The sequence below is a fragment of the Hyla sarda genome, chromosome 2 (genome assembly GCF_029499605.1).
Source record: "Hyla sarda isolate aHylSar1 chromosome 2, aHylSar1.hap1, whole genome shotgun sequence".
NCBI lineage: Eukaryota > Metazoa > Chordata > Amphibia > Anura > Hylidae > Hyla > Hyla sarda.
This window is the reverse complement of record NC_079190.1, coordinates 493,205,935-493,227,118: the sequence shown is the minus strand read 5'-3', so window position 1 is coordinate 493,227,118 and position 21,184 is coordinate 493,205,935. Positions and strand designations below refer to the sequence as shown.

General features: G+C 43.0%; 1 protein-coding gene across 3 annotated transcripts in view; it reads right to left on the bottom strand.

The window, feature by feature from the left end:
- Window positions 1-21,184, bottom strand: part of GET1 (guided entry of tail-anchored proteins factor 1) — a 107,045-nt gene that overhangs the window by 52,495 nt on the left and 33,366 nt on the right. For all 3 annotated transcript variants that reach the window (XM_056559683.1, XM_056559685.1, XM_056559682.1), the window contains exon 3: window positions 8,073-8,140. In XM_056559683.1, coding sequence (XP_056415658.1) covers window positions 8,073-8,140 — 68 coding nt within the window. The remainder of the gene's footprint in view (window positions 1-8,072; window positions 8,141-21,184) is intronic.

Sequence of the window (21,184 nt, the reverse complement as noted above, 5' to 3'; positions counted from 1 at the left end):
TATCCTCAACATATCCCCAACATATCCTCAACATATCCCCAACATATCCCCAACATATCCTCAACATATCCCCAACATATCCCCAATATATCCCCCAACATATCCTCAACATATCCTCAACATATCCTCAACATATTCCCAACATATCCCCAACATATCCCCAACATATCCCCAACATATCCTCAACATATCCTCAACATATTCCCAACATATCCTCAACATATCCCCAACATATCCCCAACATATCCTCAACATATTCCCAACATATCCCCAACATATCCCAAACATATCCCAAACATATCCTCAACATATCCCCAACATATCCTCAATATATCCCCACACCTCTTGTTTATGTCTGATACTTGTCTTTGTTTGTACCCCATAATTGTAAGCGCTGCGGAATCTGTAGGCGCTATATAAATAAAATTAAATAAATAAATCAGTTTGCGATTACTACTACTCCTATCCAATCATACTAAGCGATTAGCTGCTCCCTCATCCTACAAGTTCTCCTGCTCCTGTCTGCTGCAGCCACCCTGGGTCATCCTGCAGGTCCTACTTATCTTATGTGCTGCGATAATCCTGGTGAATAGTCACACATTTTTCTGACTTTATACGAGGTTGCACTTATTTCTAGTGCCTTAACTGGTGGATCTTTTTATCCTGCTCTATCATTAACGCCTGGGGGCATCTGAGTATGGGGAGCCATTATTAGGGGCACGGGAAGGAAGCTGCTAGAGATGACATCTGGTTCTGCGGCCTAGCGACCTGCTGATATTATTACAGTATGGAAGAGAGGATGACTACAGAATCAGGGTTTGTTTGTGGTCTGTTACCATGGAGATGCATATGAACTGTAGATACAAACTAAGTATTTTATTAAAGGGGTACTCCTGTGGAAACCTTTTTTTATTTTTAAATCAACTGGTGCCAGAAAGTGAAACAGATTTGTTAATTACTTCTATTAAAAAATCTTAATCCTTCCAGTATATTTTAGGGACAGTATACTACAGAGGAAATGCTTTTCCTTTTGGATTTCTCTTCTGTCCCGACCACAGTGCTCTCTGCTGACCTCTGCTGTCCATTTTAGGAACTGTCCAGAGCAGCATATGTTTGCTATGGGGTTTTTCTCCTGCTCTGGACAATTCGTAAAATGTACAGCAGAGGTCAGCAGAGAGCACTGTGGTCGGGACAGAAGAGAACGCCAAAAAGAAAAGCATTTCCTCTGTAGAATACAGCCCCTAAAAGTACTGGAAGGATTAAGATTTTTAAATAGAAGTAATTTACAAATCTGTTTAACTTTCTGGCACCAGAAAGTTGGGAAATTAAACAGTTGGGAAATTAGAATTTTACTTTTGTTTTATAATTTTTCTTTTTTTTTTTTTTTTTTGCAGATAATGCCTTACAAAGTTTGTTTCTAGGGTGATTTCCAGACCATTAAACTTATACTTAATTCGCTTATAATTTTTGGGAAATTTAACAATAAAAAAAAAAAATATATATATATTTTTACATTTCCCCAAAATACTTTATTTTCTATTTTTTTTTATTTCCCAAAAAACTAGTTTTCCACGGGAGTACCTCTTTAATGTATTGCAAATTGCTTCATTTTTGACAGAGTGGGACAATACAATACCCTTTACTTAGAGACAGGCATGACTGAAAAGTTGGCTTCTTCCACTCTAGAGGAAGACAAAAAAAAAAGAAGACAAAAAAAAAAAGCCTAAAGTAAAAGTGAAGTAATTCATGGCTGTCAGTTATCCGGAATATGTTATATTTAGTTGACAGTTGTTATTTCTGTGACAACCAGAATGTACGGGATGAGAAAACAACACTAAAACCATTGTTATGATGAGCAGTGAGCTCATCTTATGCCCCGCGTGTCTACTGGGTGATGTCATTGCTTAAAGCAGTGTTTCCCAACCAGGGTGCCTACTGCTGTTGCAAAGCTACAACTCCCAGCATGCCCGGACAGCCGAAGGCTGTCCGGGCATGCTGGGAGTTATAGTTTTGCAAGAGCTGAGGCACCCTGGTTGGGAAACACTGGTATAAAGAGATATTACTGAAGGACTACATTCTTTGTCTATGTTGAATTCTGTTCACCTGTCACGTCTTTTTGGAAACATTGGGTGACTAAAAGCTGCCCCTAGACCGGACAAATGATGATAAAATGACACCTTGCTGCTCTCCTGGACTGTCCAAGTGTCTCCCGAGATCTTCCACATAGGCCTTCGGCTGTCCGGGCATGCTGGGAGTTATAGTTTTGCAAGAGCTGAGGCACCCTGGTTGGGAAACACTAGTATAAAGAGATATTACTGAAGGACTACATTCTTTGTCTATGTTGAATTCTGTTCACCCGTCACGTCTTTTTGGAAAAATTGGGTTACTAAAAACTGCCCCTAGACCGGACAAATGATGATAAAATGACACCTTGCTGCTCTCCTGGACTGTCCAAGTGTCTCCCGAGATCTTCCACATAGGCCTTCGGCTGTCCGGGCATGCTGGGAGTTATAGTTTTGCAAGAGCTGAGGCACCCTGGTTGGGAAACACTGGTATAAAGAGATATTACTGAAGGACTACATTCTTTGTCTATGTTGAATTCTGTTCACCTGTCACGTCTTTTTGGAAAAATTGGGTGACTAAAAGCTGCCCCTAGACCGGACAAATGATGATAAAATGACACTTTGCTGCTCTCCTGGACTGTCCAAGTGTCTCCTGAGATCTTACACATAGGCCAACCAATGAGCCCACACTATAGCTCCGCACAGCCAGAAGATTGTCATTTTAGGGTCAAATTCTGTGCACAGGTATTGCTGCTGCTTCTTCTTCACCGTTACGTCATCTAACAACTGGTAACCAAAGCAAATAAAATATACAGTCTGCAGCTTAACCCCTTAAAGATGTACTCCACCCCTAGACATCTTATCCCCTATCCAAAGGTAGAGTATAAGATGTTTGATCGCGGGGGTCGATTATAAGGATATCAAATTTATATAGGTTTTGTTTTATTTTATTATTTCTATAAGAAAATAAGCACTATAAGCTGACCCCTATAACTTATTATGTACGTGAGCTGTAGTTTTTATATTGGTACCATTTTTTGTTTAGATGGGACTTCTTGATCTTTTATTTTTTATTTTATTTTTTTACATATGAAGCGACCAAAACCCTGCCATTATGGTGTTTGGGCTTTTTTTTATAATTTTTTTTTACATTTACGCCGCTCACCGTGCAGTTTCCTTAATGTTATATTTCCATTAATGTCATATAATGAGAGCGACAGTAATGAAAGATAAACATGGGGGGAGATGAGGGGACAGTAATGACTGACACACAGGGGGGAGACGAGGGGACAGTAATGACTGACACACAGGGGGGAGACGAGGGGGACAGTAATGACAGATAAACATGGGAGAGATGAGGGGACAGTAATGACTGACACACAGGGGAGAGATGAGGGGGACAGTAAAAACTGGCACACAGGGGGGAAATGAGGAGACAGTAATGACTGACACACAGGGGGGAGACGAGGGGACAGTAATGACTGACACACAGGGGGGAGACGAGGGGACAGTAATGACTGACACACAGGGGGGAGACGAGGGGACAGTAATGACTGACACACAGGGGGGAGACGAGGGGACAGTAATGACTGACACACAGGGGGGAGACGAGGGGACAGTAATGACAGATAAACATGGGAGAGATGAGGGGACAGCAATGACAGATAAACATGGGAGAGATGAGGGGACAGTAATGACTGACACACAGGGGGGAGTCGAGGGGACAGTATTGACTGACACACAGGGGAGAGATGAGGGGGACAGTAAAAACTGGCACACAGGGGGGAGATGAGGAGACAGTAATGACTGACACACAGGGGGGAGACGAGGGGACAGTAATGACTGACACACAGGGGGGAGATGAGGGGACAGTAATGACTGAAACACAGGGGAGAGATAAGGGGACAGCAATGACTGACACACAGGGGAGAGATGAGGGGGACAGTAAAAACTGACACACAGGGGGGAGATGAGGAGACAGTAATGACTGACACACAAGGGGGAGACGAGGGGACAGTAATGACTGACACACGGGGGAGACGAGGGGACAGAAATGACTGAAACACAGGAGAGAGATGAGGGGACAGTAATAACTGTGACACATGGGAAAGATGATTTGCCACTAATGACTGATGGCACAATGTAACATTACATGACGAGTGGCATCCTGGCTCCTAACTTTTTTTTTTGCTGTCTCCTAGAATCCTAACAAAGTTGTCAAGCCCTGACATACCGTATATAAAACCATAACAAACAAGGTCTTCCTACAATACTGAGAACGCTATGCTGCAGTTTACAGAGATAAGTTGATGGTGTGAATCGCTTTAGTTTCTTACGCTTTTAACACGTCTAGAGAAAGCTTTACATACTGCTCAATTAGTTTCCTCCGCTGCGGCATCAGAACCCTGTAAATCCTTACACAGCAACATACGTGTGAGACAGAAGACTAGAAGGCCGTATCCTGCTGGGGACTCCTGTAGACTTTATAAGCAGCCGTGTCATCACACAGCTCGCTGCCAGCAGGAGAGGAGCACGGCTTGCCTTGTAGCTGCCATCTTTTTCAGTATAATCTCAATATATATATCATATTAAGAATTTTAAAAAATTAAGACGGAGAATGTTAACACAGTACAGTGATCCCTCAACTTACAATGGCCTCAACATACAATAGTTTCAACATATAATGGTCTTTTCTGGACCATTGTAACTTGAAACCAGACTCAACATACAATGCTATGGAATCTGCGAAACGTGTCAATGACTGGAAGAACCGACCAATCAGAATGGATATTTCACTGGTAAAACCTGTGTATTCCTAAAAGTGCATGCACTGACTGGTGTCTGGTAGCGCCCCCTACAGTACAGGGAGGTATTACATGTTCTGTACTACTCTTTACATGTATTACTGAAGTGTATGCACTGACTGGTGTCTGGTAGTGCCCCCTACAGTACAGGGAGGTATTACATGTTCTGTACTACTCTTTACCTGTATTACTGAAGTGTATGCACTGACTGGTGTCTGGTAGCGCCCCCTACAGTACAGGGAGGTATTACATGTTCTGTACTCTTTACCTGTATTGCTGAAGTGTATGCACTGACTGGTGTCTGGTAGCGCCCCCTACAGTACAGGGAGGTATTACATGTTCTGTACTACTCTTTACCTGTATTACTGAAGTGTATGCACTGACTGGTGTCTGGTAGCGCCCTCTACAGTACAGGGAGGTATTACATGTTCTGTACTCTTTACCTGTATTATTGAAGTGCATGCACTGCCTGGTGTCTGGTAGCGCCCCATAGAGTACAGGGAGGTATTACATGTTCTGTACTCTTTACCTGTATTACTAAAGTGTCTGGTAGCGCCCCCTACAGTACAGGGAGGTATTACATGTTCTGTACTCTTTACCTGTATTATTGAAGTGCATGCACTGCCTGGTGTCTGGTAGCGCCCCATAGAGTACAGGGAGGTATTACATGTTCTGTACTCTTTACCTGTATTACTGAAGTGTATGCACTGCCTGGTGTCTGGTAGCGCCCCCTACAGTACAGGGAGATATTACATGTTCTGTACTCTTTACCTGTGCAGGGTAGCTGCTCCTTTGGACACCAGGTGAGGGCGGCTCCATTTTCCTTTTTTTAGGACTTCGCATGTTCTGTACAGGACCCTAAAGAAGCTTCTGTCCTCTACATAGACCAGTGTTTCCCAAAGAGGGTGCCTCCAGCTGTTGCAAAACTACAACTCCCAGCATGCCCGGACAGCCGAAGGCTGTCCGGGCATGCTGGGAGTTGTAGTTTTGCAACACCTGGAGGCACTCTGGTTGGGAAACACTGAAATAGACAGTGATTTACAGCTCCCAGCAGATCTTTGGTGGCTTCAGAACTAATTACCAGGTTTCCATAGAGTTATGGTCTCAGCATACAATGGTTTCAACATACAATGGTCGTCCTGGAACCAATTAATATTGTAACTTGAGGGACTACTGTATCTAAAACCTCACCTTAAAGGGGTACTCTGGAGTTTTTTTTTTTTTTTTTGTTATCAACTGGTTATACAGATTTGTAATTATTTAAAAGTTATACAGATTTGTAAATTACTTCTATATAATAATCTTAATCCTTCCAGTACTTATCAGCTGCTGTATGCTCCACAGGAAGTCGTGTGGTTCATCACTGTTCACTAATATTATAATAAAAAGGATTCATTATTTATATAGTACACTCAGATCCTGCAGAGCTCTTCACTCAAATTGGCTGCTGTCCCCATTGGGGCGCACAATCTAACTTCACCTATCCGTATGTTTTGGGAGAGTAAGTGGAAATCCACGCAAACACAGGGAGAACATACAAACTCCTTGCAAATGTTGCCTTTTGTGGGTGCCCCTAAAACTGTCGCTTTAAGAAACCTACGTGGCAAAATAGACGCGCCATGTTTGTGTTATATATTTTAATCCTTATCATATGTACACCGCCTCGGAACTAAGGGCACTATCAAAATAAATAATAATAATAATAATACTTAATATTAAAATAATAATAAAATAAAGACTGCATGGTCTAATAGTTATCAGTGTGATTATAAGTCTAGTAGCCTATAAAAAAAAAAAAAAATTTTTTACGGTATATTCTGTGCGGTAAAAGTGATGTTATATTTACTCTATGGGTCAGTACGATTATGGCGATACCCATTTTATATGGCTTTTTATGTTCTTTTTCCTTTTATGAGCAAAATTCTTTTTCTGCCATTCATTTTCCAACAGCCGTAACTTTTTTATTTTTTGTCCGACGCCAGAGCTTATTTTTTCCGGGATGAGTTACAGAGTTGTACTTTTTATTGGCATCATTATTGTCATACGTGCTACATTATTCCACTATTTGTACCAACATTGGCAAATTTTGCGCTTTTTTTTGTTGTTGTTGTCGTTTTTTTTACAGCGTTCACCTTGCGGGATAATTTGCACTATAGTTTTATAGTACACGTCATATTTCGGACATTTACACACGCGGCGATACCACATTTTTTTTTTTTTATGGGTAAAGGGGGTGATTCAAACTTTTATTAGGGAAGGGGTTAAATTACTTATTAATTTTATTTTTTAAACTTTATTTTACACTATTTTATAGTCCCCATAGGACACTATTACTTGCAATTATTAGATTGCATACACTGTTCTATGCTATGCTATAGCATACCAATGATCAGTGTTATCTGTGCTCGACTGCTCCAGCCTGGCAAGGCTGACTGGAGCATCGAGGGACAGATCGGACAGGGAGGAGGCAGGTAGGGGCCCTTCCCCCATCCTCTCAGCTGATCGGGACACCACGGTTTTACTGTGGTGGTCCCGATCAGCTCCACTGAGCTGCCGGAAAGCCTTTTTTTTAGCATTTTAGATGCCGCAATCAACTTTGGGTGTACAGGATTATAAAACAGTGCCCATGAATGGCCATGTACAAAAATGTACTTGAAGCAAAGAACATGCAGGGTATCAAGTATAAAGTGCTATTTCACAAAATATCCAACACAAAGGGTTGTCTCCCATATTGCAATGCCTGAATCCATACATAAATTATGTGCCAGAAAAACAATCCAAATGTATACATAAAAACTATACCAAAGTGCAAAAAAACAAAACAATCCAAATATATATATAAAAACTATACCAAATTGCCAGAAAATGTGCACAACCAATATGCCACCTGTAACCCTCTACAAGTAGCCCTGCATGTGCAGCACAAGGACAAGATGCATAGAAAATATGGAGAGGACACTATCTGTCGCCCACACGGAAGGAACCCACGGGTTCCATCGCCTAACTGGGCAGCTTCCTCAGGAGTAAATCAGGATGGCGCGTTGACCCGAGCTGTGGGGGATCAGGGGAGGCCAGTATGACTTTGTTTTTTTACATCACCCTTTGCCAGTTGTCCAATTTTTTCTGGGGCTGGACAACCCCTTCAACTTTACTGAAATAAAAATTTTTAAAAACAACTTGAGATTCTCAAATGTAGCGCACCTACCTGTAATACATAAAACACAATGCTGATGACCCACTTGATCTTCGCGAGCTGAGCCGTCCTCGCCTTTACTGTTGGCAGAAAGAAAGAGAAAAGGGAAAATCAATAAATCAGTCCCAAAATTTAAAATAAAGGCTATCCCCACCTTTACTGCTGTTTTTTTTTATGTCCCATTAAAAATGAAAATGAAGCAACTTTGTTATAGTTCTCCATAAAAAAAAAAATCTAATTGCTATGTTTCCACAGGTCTTATGCAGCCTATGCATCTCCATAGTAACAGACAACAAACAGACTGTGTAGTCTGATCTTTCAGTATCATATATATATATATATATATATATATATATATATATATATATATATTGTATTATATCTACTTCCTACCTTGTCCTAACATACATTTGGTAGATTAGCATAGAGCCAAGGACAGATGGAAGGAAATATGACTGCAGGATCAGACTACACAGAGTTTGCTGGTAGTCTGTTACCATGGAGACACATAGGTCTGCATAGAAGCTGTAGAAAAAAAATGGTAGGAAATATTTAAATTAAAATGAATGCACCATTTTTGAAATTTTAAAGGAGAGAATAAAAAATGTTTTTGCAAAGGTGGGCAAAGCCTTTACCAAGTGCTCATACATAAGGTTAAAGGAGATCTGCGGTGTGTAACACTTATCTCCTATCCGCCAGAAAATCTTTATAAGGTATAAACACATACAGATAAAACATCAGCATCCCCACACCACCCACCAACATCACAGTAACTCACAGGAGGAACAAGTGCAAAAATTAGGTAGATATAGTCAATACCTAGGAATATGAGGCATAAGCTGTACCAATTATGATAGGCACAAATACAGGTTACCACTACAATAAAAGAACAAATACAAAAGGAAGAACTGAAGTAAAGTGCAAAGATAGTCTGAAATTACAAACCCCAATGTCTGCCGTGTGAAGCAAATCCACCTGTGTACCCCAACGATCGTTTCGCTCAATAGAGCTTCGTCAGGGGTCGTCACGAGCAGGAGCTGTCCAGAGCAGGAGCAAATCCCCATATCAAACCTATCCTGCTCTGGACAGTTCCTGGGTCTCTTGATACCAGACGAGAGTGAATTGTGGGAGTTCAGACAAGTCCACACTAAATAATACAAAGTATATAAAAGAAAAAGGATGTACATTGTACATTTAGCCCTTGAGGACACGACCTAGTTTAACACTTAACCATGGATCGTGGTTTCTTTCTTTCCATCTCTGCAATTCTAAAGCTATAAATGTTATTTTTCTATGAATGTAACCATATTAGTTTTTTGTTTTTCTTGCATGATGAGTTGTATGTTTAGAGGCACCATTTCGGGATCTTTTTAATGTTTTGTATAACTTTTTCTTGCAAAGTACCTGGCATTGCCCGATCTTCCTAACTAAACCTTGTGGGAGAGGAAAAGCAAAAGTGATTATCTTGTTCTTCTAGCCCTGTCTTCATATGCCGACCTCATATCCTGGCCTCATATCTCGTCCTCATATCCCGAACTTGTATCTCAAATTTATATCCCACCCTCATATGCCAACTTTATATGCCGACCAACCTGCACTAACTATTCTCTGCACCTTCTTGCCAGACAGTCGGCACTATGTTTAAAAGTCCACGGCAATCTCTGCAGCCCGAGAGCGACGTGATCAGGAGAGGTATCGGAAGTCTCATCAGACTTGTATGGGACTTTAGACAAAAACCTCACCTTCACATAAGGTGTTAATTTATGGTTCATTAAACCCTACTATATTTTTAGCTGTCATATAAGCAACACGTAACCAAGTTTCAAGTTTCTCCAGTAATTAGCTGAAACATACATAGAGACATATATAGATTGATATATACATAGACACATAAATACATTGAGGGACACTTCTCATTGTTGCTTTGGTAAGCGAGTTCTGTAGTCATTTTATTTTATTTTTTGCTTTGGTGTTGCTTATGTGTGACATATTTATTATACTATCACGGGGGGTTGATAAATTTGGTTCACATAAGCAAAAACCAATAAATCATTTTTGAATACCATTTTTAGCACACATAAGTAAAAACCAATAAAAGCCTCCAGAACACCAATTTGTAACACCACCTCAAGTCGCATCTGTGAAAAAAAAAGTGCGATATATATATATATATATATGTGTTCAACTGGTAAGTGAAATGAAAGGACTGCACTCACCATATGCTTCAAACACTTATTCCGTGATCATCGGCAGTTACAAAAACATTCGGACATAGGGAGCAGTCACATGACAATATTGTGTTCAGCTGACATGTTATGTCATCTGGAAGCGGTGGATTTAAAGCGCAGGGTGATGACATTCTTGGTGCAAGCTGAGAAGAAGCACATGTCAGCGCGAAACAATTGTCGCTTACTGCACCCGTATTTGTACCTGCCGATGAACACGGAATAAAGCGTGTTTGGAGCATATGGTGCGTGCCGTCCTCTCATTTCCAGTTGATTGCTTCGGACTCATACTTTGGGACTGAGCACCACCATTTAAACGCCATACTGTGGAAGTGGCTGACCCCTATTCACATTGGCTCACTGGTCCACCAGTATACCCTTCCACTGAAGCCAGCAGTGCCTACTCGTACCTGTTGCTAATGCATTATCTGATTGGACTTTGACTTGTTGGAGCTGGTGCACGTTGAGCAGAGGAAAAAGTGGACAGTTTGTACTATGGAAATGGAGAGTGATACTCTGCAGCAAGAGATGGGCACGGAATTAAGTGCAGGTGGCACAGATGCAAGTGCGGTTTTTTTTCGTCCTGGGAATTGAAGGACGAGTTGCAAATTCTCAGTCTGAAATCTCTAGCGTTACGCATTGCTACCCTGGCGGAAAAAGAAGTCCGATTATTTTGAACCATTAACTCGCTATAGTCGTATAAAGAGTGCAATCGGGTCCCAAGGGGCCTGCGAGTATACAAGGATCCAGCACAGTTCCAGGATGATAAGAACTTCATTAAAGCCTGGAAGGAGGCCCATCTCGAGCACTCAATTAAATTAATGGTCATGATTCTTCACAAAAACAAGGCCTAATATGAAAAAACTACCAACGAATTGTTCAGAGCTAAGACCGTACTGCGCACGAGAGTGACAGATGGACAATATGCTGTTTATGGGAAAAAGTTGGAAAAAAAATTACTTGCAGCACAAGAGACAAGTATGTAAGAGACAAATTAGACTTTGAAAATGATCGTATTTTCGATTGGGGAAATAAGCGTCAACAAGGACGAAAGAGCCGTCCTAGGCATAGGATTCAAGATTATGGCACCACAGAGTCAGATTCCAGTTTTTACGATGGTGGGGATAGACAAAAAGTTTTCTGGATCTGGAGCCCCTTTAGAAGGAGGACCAGGTGAGGGGGACCAGGAAAGAGAGGTCCACAGCGAGGAGGCATGAGCCAAAAGCGCAAACAAGTAACCTGGCGACAGTAGTGGAGGAGGGTGAGCAACAAATTATGTACTGAAATTGACTTACCCAATGAATGTACCACTTTACTGTCAAAAGGTTTGAACTTTTGCATAACTGAACCATTTGATTACACACAGTTTCAAATTAATCTATTCAAATCAGTCTGGAAACTAAATTTGCGGCAACCACTTCGCAAGGAATAGCAATTATGTTGTTCAAAAAAAAGTAGGGGACACATCTTGCAATATAGGCCCTTTGGGCTTTAGTGCAGTCACAAATTTAGATAAATGTAATTGAGGGAGTTGAATTGTTGGTTGAACTAGTGAGGAGACTCAGGTTTTTCCCGGTGGCAATAAATCCCGCTTTTGTCGCCCCCCCCCTGTGTAACCTGGGGGTACACTGGATGTTTTCACCACTCTGGTCACGAGAGAGGTGAGGGTACTAGTGTACCCAGAAGGTAATAGTAATTTAACCTCGGAAGAGGAAAAGGCCCTAAATTGCTTGAGAAAACAAAAGGGTTTAATCTTTAGAAAGGCTGACAAGGGGGGCAATTTAGTTGTGCTTACTGAAGTGCAGTATCTCGAGGAAGCCAATAGTTGATAAATCTGTCTACACTGAGTTAAAAGAGGATCCCACCGGGAAATATTAGAGTCTTTTACAATCCCTTCTACGAAAGTATGTTGAACAGGGAATTATATCTGAGAAGAATGCTGAAAAATTGTTTACTAAATATCCACGCAAACCATATTGGTACTATGTACCCAAAGTCCATAAGTCCCTGAGCCGACCCCCGGGAAGTCCCATCGTCTCGGGATCTGCTCGGTGACGGAGGGGTTGTCAAAGTACATAGATTGGTTGATTGGGTCAATTCTGGCCAAGTTCCCAACGTATCTCAAAGACACAGGAGAATTCTTGCAGGCTATTCAGGAGCTGCGTTGGCAGGAGGATTTCCAGTTGGCCTCCATCGACGTGGAGAGCCTCCATACCCGGATCCTCCAAGGTTTGGGGGGTCTGGGTAGTGGGGTAACTGCTCGTCGATGTAGGCATTGAAGGAGGGCTGGTGGAATTCATTTATGAATCTTTAATATTCATTTTAACCCACAATGCCTTTCGTTTCAATAATACATGGTATAGACAGGACTCAGGAGTGGCCATGGGCATTCCTGTAGTCTGTTCTTTTGCAAATTTATTTTTGGCTGCCTATGAAAAATAATTAGTTTTTTCAAACAACAACCTCTTTGCTGGTCATGTGAAACCATTTCTAAGATATATGGATGACATCTGCATAGTCTGGTCTGGGTCAGAAACACAGTTTAACCAGTTTGTGACGTATCTTAACCACAACAATATGAACATGCATTTCACTGCAGTATTTGGAGGGGGGGGGGTGATGGAATCCTTGGATGTGAGGGTAGAAGTGGAAGAAGGTACATTAAAAACTGCCAGTTATAGGAAGCCTACTGCTACAAATGCACTATTACATTATGACCGCTTCCATCCTCCTCACGTGAAGGCCATTCCCTACTCCCAATTTATTAGAATTAGGCATATAAGCAGCTATAATAGCATCTTTAACAAATGGGCACCTGATCTAGTGAATCACCTAGTGGCTAGAGGATATCCAACTGAACAAGTACAAAAAGCTTTTGAAAGAGCCTGTAAAATGGATCGGATGTCCCTAATGAAAAATAAAAGACGAAATCTGGACAATGGGCGATTCACTTTTTTCATATGCACATTCCCCATTGATAATGTGGTCCAATCAGCGACCCACCACCATTGGCATATAGTGGAGGGGGATCCGGATTTAAGAGATATTGCTATTAAAAAAACTCTATTTTTCTATTGTAAAAAAATCACACCACAGCAAGTAGGTTGGAGTCTTATCAATTTAAATCTACCAACAAAAATTGGTCGGACCAACGTTTGCCTTCCGGTAATTAACAATGCAAGCAATGCTCACAATGTAGTTTTAATATGGAGGCGAAATACGTGCATCTGGGTGGCATAGAATGTTATGTCAAAGATTTCATTACTTGTAAATCTAAATTTGGAGTCTATGTAATTATATGTCCATGTGGACAGTACAACATCGGGAAAACCATTCGTCACCTATATGTACATATACGCGAGCACTTTAAATCAGCATTTTTAGGCATGGGGTGGCCCCGGCTTATAGAACATGTGAAAGAAGACCATCACAATGATCCTAGTGTTTTACGATTTGCAGGACTGGAACATCAGCCGGTGCCCCAAAATGGGGGGATCAACATAGACGATTATTACAGCAAGAAGCGAGGTGGATCCTCAAAACGGACGCTTTAGGCCCGTGTGGCCTCAATGACAAGAATGACATGAGCGTTTTGTAACTTGTCCTCTTGGTTTTATTGATATATCACATTAATGTTTTAATTATATTGTACATATTTTTTTTTATATTTATCTGTATGTGTATGTGTATACATAATTTAGTAGAAGTGTATGCCTACTTTAGTCCACTGCTTCAGTTGCGTTTCTTCTTTGTCAGCCACCATTCACATGTGTCTGTGGCACTCCCCATTCCCTTGTGTGGATCTGAGCTAACCATGGGATATCAAGGGGAGGAGGAGTTTGTTCTTTCTCCAACCCGCCCCCCCCCCCCCCCCCCCCCCTTCGACGCTCGGACATCGGGAGCAGTCACAAGAAAATATTGTGGTCATCTGGAAGCACTGGATTTAAAGCACAGGGTGCTGACATTCTTGGTGTAAGCTGAGAAGAAGCGCATGTCAGCACAAAACAATTGTCGCTTACTGCACCCATCTTTGTACCTTCCGATGAACACGGAATAAAGCGTGTTTGAAGCATATGGTGCGTGCCGTCCACTCATTTCCAGTTGATTGCTTCAGACTTCTACTTTGGGACTAAGCACCACCATTAAAACGCCATACCGTGGAAGTGGCTGAGCCCTATTCACATTGCCTAACTGGACCACCACCCTCGAGTGAAGCCAGCAGTGCCTACTCGTACTTGTTGCTAATGCATATATGTTTATTTTAAAAAATATTTACCACTTCCCCCATAAATGTACTAAGCTATTTTTTCTTCTTATTTCAGATCCGTGTATGCAGAGGACTACTTCGGATTTGGTGGACTACGATGACCAGCCTTTTTTGGTTTAATATTAATAAAATGGTTAATGAGGGCTTGTGGGGGAGTGTTTTTTTAAATAAAAGTTTTTTTTAACGTGTTGTGTTTTTTTAATTTACTTTACAGGCTAAGTAGTGGAAGCTGTCTTATAGATGGAATCCATTACTATGCCGGGCTTACCGTTAGCCCCAAAAATAGCTAGTGCTAACCCACAATTATTACCCCGGTACCCACTGTCACAGGGGTGCCAGGAAGAGCCGGTATCAATAGGCCCGGAGCATCAAACATGGCGTTCCTGGGCCTAGGCGGTAACAGGCTGGCATTATTTAGGCTGGGGAGGGCCAGTAACAATGGTCCTCGCCCACCCTGGTAACATCAGGCTGTTGCTGTTTGGTTGGTACTTGGCTGAGAATAAAAATATGGGGAACCACACACATTTTTTTCATAAATAAAAAAAAAACCACATAGGGTTCCCCCTATTTTCATTCGCAGCACAATACCAACCAAGCAGCAACAGCCTGACGTTACCAGGGTGGGTGAGGACCATTGTTTCTGGCCCTCCCCAGCCTAAATAACGCCAGCCTGTTACCGCCTAGACACAGGAGGGCCATTTTTGACCTTCTGGGCCTGTTGGCTCCGGCTCTTCCCAGCACCCCTGTGGCGGTGGGTAACGGGGTAATAATTGGGGGTTAGCGCTAGCTGTTTTTTGTGGCTATAAGACAGCTTCCACTACTAAGCGTATAAAAGTTAAAAAAAAAACACATTTAATAAAACTTTTATTCCAAAAAACACTCCCCCACAAGCCCCTGTTAACCATTTTATTAACATAAAAAAATAAAAGTCCAACAAATCCGAAGTAGTCCACAGGATATACGGATCTGAAATGTGGAGCTAAAAAACAAGGAAAATAGTATAGTACATTTATTGTCACCTGATCGCACATCTCCCGCCTGTGCCACACAACTACAACTCCCAGCATGTCCTCACTGTAAGAGCATGCTGGGAGTTGTGGTAATGAGACGACGGGCAGGTGGTAGATGTGCAGGCGGGTGACAAGCAAGCCAGAGAAGCTTGTCACCTGCTCGTACATCTCCTGCCACCTGCGCTGCTCGACTACAACACCTAGCATGCCCTTGCAGTAAGGACATGCCGGAAGTTGTAGTCATGCAGCACGGACAGGAGATGTATGGACGAGTGGCAAGCTTGTCACCTGCCCCCACTGCACGACTACAACTCCCAGCTTGTCCATACAGTGAGGAAATGCTGGGAGTTGTAGTTGCACCAGCTAGTGGGCAGGAGTTATATGCGGGCGGGTGGCAGGGGAGCGGAGCGGAGCAAAAAGTTGCACATTTTTTTGTGCAACTTTTTTAAAATGCTGTCAAAAGCAAGTTTGGTCTGACCTGGCTTACACTTGCGACTTTTTGAAGGGGGTTTGCGACTTTATTTTGCTTACGTGCGACCTTTGCACTTGATAAATTCCCGACCACTGCAAAGTGAAAACTGAAAATTGCTGATTGGTATTTTTTGCTTTCCCTCAAAAGTCGCACAAAAATGCACACACCGGCTAGAAGAAGCGCATTTTAACGCGAAACAACTTGTCCCGTTGTGCCCCTGCCTCCGCTATATGTGCCTGTGCGAATAAAGCCTGAGGATGGTGCGTGCAATCTCTTCTTGACTCTACGTTCCTTTTATTGAGTTTGCACCACCGCTGTCCACACCCACGCCTCACCTGCACGCACACTAGCCCGCACTCCTGTACCATACCCTAGTTCTGCAGTGCCGGATCCAAACTACTCTCGTTCTAAAATATAATGTTAATGATCCCGTACGGTGAATGGCGTAAACGTAAAAAATTTAAAAAGCCCACAAATGCTGCTTTTTTGTCACATTTTATTCCCCCAAAAAATTATAAAAAGTGATCTAAAAGTTTTATATATGCAAACGTGGTATCAATAAAAAGAACAGATGACGGTGCAAAAAAGGAGCCCTCATAGCGCCCTATATACGGAAAAAGGATAGGTGGTCAAAATAGAGCAATTTTCTATTACTGATTTTGTACAAAAAGTTGAGATTTTTTTAAGCGGTAAAAAAATAGAAAAGTATCTAGCCATGGGTATCATTTTGATCATATTTACCCACAGAATAAAGAACAAACGTAATTTTTACCATAAAGTGTACAGTGTGAAAACGAAACCCTCCAAAATGTGCACAATTGTGTTTTTTATTTAAAAATTTCCTCCCTAAAAAATATTTCTTTGGGTTTGCCTTACATTTTATGGTAAAATGAGAGGTTCCGTTACAAAGTACAATTGGTCACGCAAAAAACAAGCCCTTATATGGGTCTGTAGATGGAAATATAAAAGAGTTATGAATTTTAGAAGGCGAGGAGGAAAAAACGAAAACGCTAAAATAAAATTGGCCTGGTCCTTAAGGAGTTAAGCGCACGTGCGACTTTTGTAAGCAAAAAAAACAAAAAACTCTAAATCCCTTGATAAATCTCCCCATTAACTTTTATATGTATAAATTACATTTTTGAGAGAAGAGCAAGTCCACTATTATTTTTGGGGGTTTTGTCTGTACCGTGTTGACCTTGTGGCAAGAATAACATAACCTTAATATTTTTGATTCATTCCAAAACTATATGTCACGGTAATAAAGTTTTTTTTATTTATTAATTTACTTATTCTTATGGTTTAAGGGTCTATTCACACGTACAGTATTCTGCACAGATTTGATGCGCAGGATTTCAAGCTGTGTTCAGTCATTCAGTTTACATTGAAATCTGCAGCAGAAAATCCTGCGCATCAAATCTGCACAGAATACTGTACGTGTGAATAGACCCTAAAAGGTTGAAGTCAATGGGTTGCAAAAATGCAGCTGTTTTTGCTACTAATCGACTTTAATGAGTAGGAAAATATGAAGCAGCAAATACGCCGCAGAATACGGCACGTGACCCTACCCTAAAAAATTATTTGTTTCTGCGTGAGTTCGTAACTTTTATTTGTCTGGGATATTTTTCATTTTTATTTCTATTTTATTTGTATATTCTCATTGGTAACATTTTGAAGTACATGCAACATTTTGGGGGGGGATGAACACAATGGAAATTGATTTTTATTTTTGTTGTTTTTGCTCTTTGTGCATAATAAAAAACATCATGATTTTACAGTTAACAGTACGTTATTGTGGCAACACCTAATATATGTACTGGGCGCAAAGCTTTTTAAGATTTTAGCTTATATTTTTTATTTAGCTAAAAACTTAGTTGATCTAACAATAGTTTTAGTACCACTGTGTGTCCTGATTATGTAGTTGTCTAGAATACACAAGGCCAAATAGACAGATGTCCATGGCCGATCCCTGGGGCCTTTGATAGGCATCCATCGGCACCCACAAACCATGTTTCTGGAGTGCCACAGAACATTGGTATAGACCAGTGTTTCCCAACCAGTGTTGCAGAACGGCTGTCCGGGCATGCTGGGAGTTGATTAAAAAACACTACTATAGACATTACTATCGGGAATTATATCAGGAATGGCCAACCCAGTAACGTGATGTATGGGGGGGGGGGGGGGGCTCCCCATAACGTTGGTGGAGGAAAGGGTTGTTTTTCAACTGCCTGAAATGCTTGTTGTTCTCAGAGGAGTCTGGCAGCGGCTCTTCATTCAGAACACAAGCACGCCGAGCCTAACTTTCAGATTTGTTGACTGAACAAATATTTGCGTTTATATTGGCACCTTCAGTAGACGTGTACAAAACGCATCGGGGGTTGACTTTAGGTCGTTTCTTCTGGTGGGCCAAAGAAACCCCAAGTCTGATACTGTTATTGACTAAATGCACTTGAGCTTGCTGGGGTCTCGGTTGCCTGACACCACCCCAAATTAGATACTAACGACACGTCCTATGCCCATACTAATAATAATAATGAAATTAGATGTTTAGCTAAGTACAAATAAAGTACGAGTAGAAAAACTGGGCGGATACCTTCTCACTATTTGTTCTCTTCTCTTTGGCCCGAGGCTTCCAGCAGACAATTCACATGATGCTTCCTGCTGATTCTTCTCACCTTCTTCAGACACCCAGGTTTAACCCTTGTTTACACTTAAATTTCGGTGAATCAAAAGGTATTCAGATTCTAGCGCAAAAACTAGTCTGCAACACAAAGCACCTTTATGATGGAAAGACACCTCTGTCAATAGGTGTGTGTGACCAAAACAACCACCCCCCGGAGGAGCGGAGACTGAGAGGACAGATCCATTCACATGGAAACAGGGCAGGAGAATGGAACTGGCTTGTCCAGCTAGTCCGCCCATTGTGTGGGTATATGGATTCCAATAATCCAGAACCAGAGGATTCAGAAAACAGATAACAGAGACCAATCTAAATAATAAAGATGTTTTATTATATTAGTAATGCTGTCACGATGCCGGCTGGCAGGTAGTGGATCCTCTGTGCCAGAGAGGGATGGCGAGGACCGCGCTAGTGGACCGGTTCTAAGCCACTACAGGTTTTCACCAGAGCCCGCCGCAAAGCGGGATGGTCTTGCTGCGGCGGTAGTGACCAGGTCGTATCCACTAGCAACGGCTTACCTCTCTGGCTGCTGAAGATGCTGAAGATAGGCGCGGTACAATGGAGTAGGCAGAAGCAAGGTCGGACGTAGCAGAAGGTCGGGGGCAGGCGGCAAGGATCGTAGTCAGGGGCAACGGCAGGAGGTCAGGAACACGGACTAGGAACAGACTAGGGAACGCTTTCACTAGGCACTAAGGCAACAAGATCCGGCCAGGGAGTGCAGGGGAAGTGACTAGATATAGGGAAGTGCACAGGAGGGAGCCAATTAAGCTAATTGGGAAGATTGGGCCAGGCACCATCATTGGTGCACTGGCCCTTTAAATCGCAGAGACCCGGCGCGCGCGCGCCCTAGGGAGCGGGGCCGCGCGCGCCGGGACAGGACCGAGGGAGAGCGAGTCAGGTACGGGGACCGGGGTGCGCATCGCGAGCGGGCGCTACCCGCATCGCGAATCGCACCCCGGCTGAAGGCGGGACCGCAGCGCACCCGGTCAGTGGATCTGACCGGGGCGCTGCAACAACGAAGATGAGGCGAGCGCTCCGGGGAGGAACGGGGACCCGGAGCGCTCGGCGTAACAGTACCCCCCCCCTTGGGTCTCCCCCTCTTCTTGGGGCCAAAGAACCTGAGAAAGAAAAACTCAATTTTTTCGTGATGAGGTCCGATGCAAATTAGGAGGGGTTCTGTGTGGAAACGTACGAGACAGTCCAATCTTTTATTGTAAAAACAATAGATGTAGAGGGGTCTGGCGAGACTGGTCACAGGAACGTAGAACCTGTTGATGAGAGAGGCCAAAAAAAATTTTCCTGCAGATCCGGAATCCAAGAAGAGCATAGTAGAGAAGGAGAAGGTAGAGGCAGATATCCGCACAGGCACAGTAAGGCGTGGAGAAGCAGAGTTGACATCAAGAACTGTGTCACCTTTGTGCGGAGTCAGCGTACGTCTTTCCAGGCGGGGAGGACAGATAGGACAATCCTTCAGGAAGAGTTCGGTACCGGCATAGTACAGGCAAAGATTCTCCATGCGGCGTAGTGTCCTCTCTTGAGGTGTCAAGCAAGACCGGTCAACTTGCATAGCCTCCGCGGCGGGAAGCACAGGAACAGATTGCAGAGGACCAGAGGGGAGAGGAGCCGGAGAGAAAAAACGCTTCGTGCGAACAAAGTCCATATCCAGGCGGAGCTCCAGACGCCATCCGGAAGAACGCATGTCAATGCGAGTGGCAAGGTGAATGAGTTCATGTAGGTCAGCAGGAGTCTCTCGTGCGGCCAGAACATCTTTAATGTTGCTGGATAGGCCTTTTTTAAAGGTCGCGCAGAGAACCTCACTATTCCAAGACAACTCGTAAGCAAGAGTACGGAACTGAATGGCGTACTCGCCAACGGAAGAAACACCCTGGGCCAGGTTCAGCAGGGCAATCTCGGCTGAAGAAGCTCGGGCAGGTTCCTCAAAGACACTTCGAATTTCCGAGAAGAAGGAGTGTACAGAGGCAGTGACGGGGTCATTGCGGTCCCAGAGCGGTGCGGCCCATGACAGGGCTTTTTCAGACAGAAGGCTGACTACGAAAGCCACCTTAGACCTTTCAGTAGGAAACTGGTCCGACATCATCTCCCAGTGCTGGGAACATTGCGAAAGAAAGCCACGGCAATACTTAGAGTCCCCATTAAATTTGTCCGGCAAGGACAGGCAGAGGCTAGGAGTGGCCACTCGCTGCGGAGGAGGTGCAGGAGCTGGCGGAGGAGAAGATTGCTGGAGAAGTTGCGACTGAAGTTGGTGCGAAATGGTGGACATTTCCGACAGCTGACGGGTTAGAAGGGCGATCAGTCGGGCTTGCTGGGCGGCCACCGTGGTGAGGTCAGCGACAACTGACAGAGGAACTTCAGCGGGATCCATGGCCGGATCTACTGTCACGATGCCGGCTGGCAGGTAGTGGATCCTCTGTGCCAGAGAGGGATGGCGAGGACCGCGCTAGTGGACCGGTTC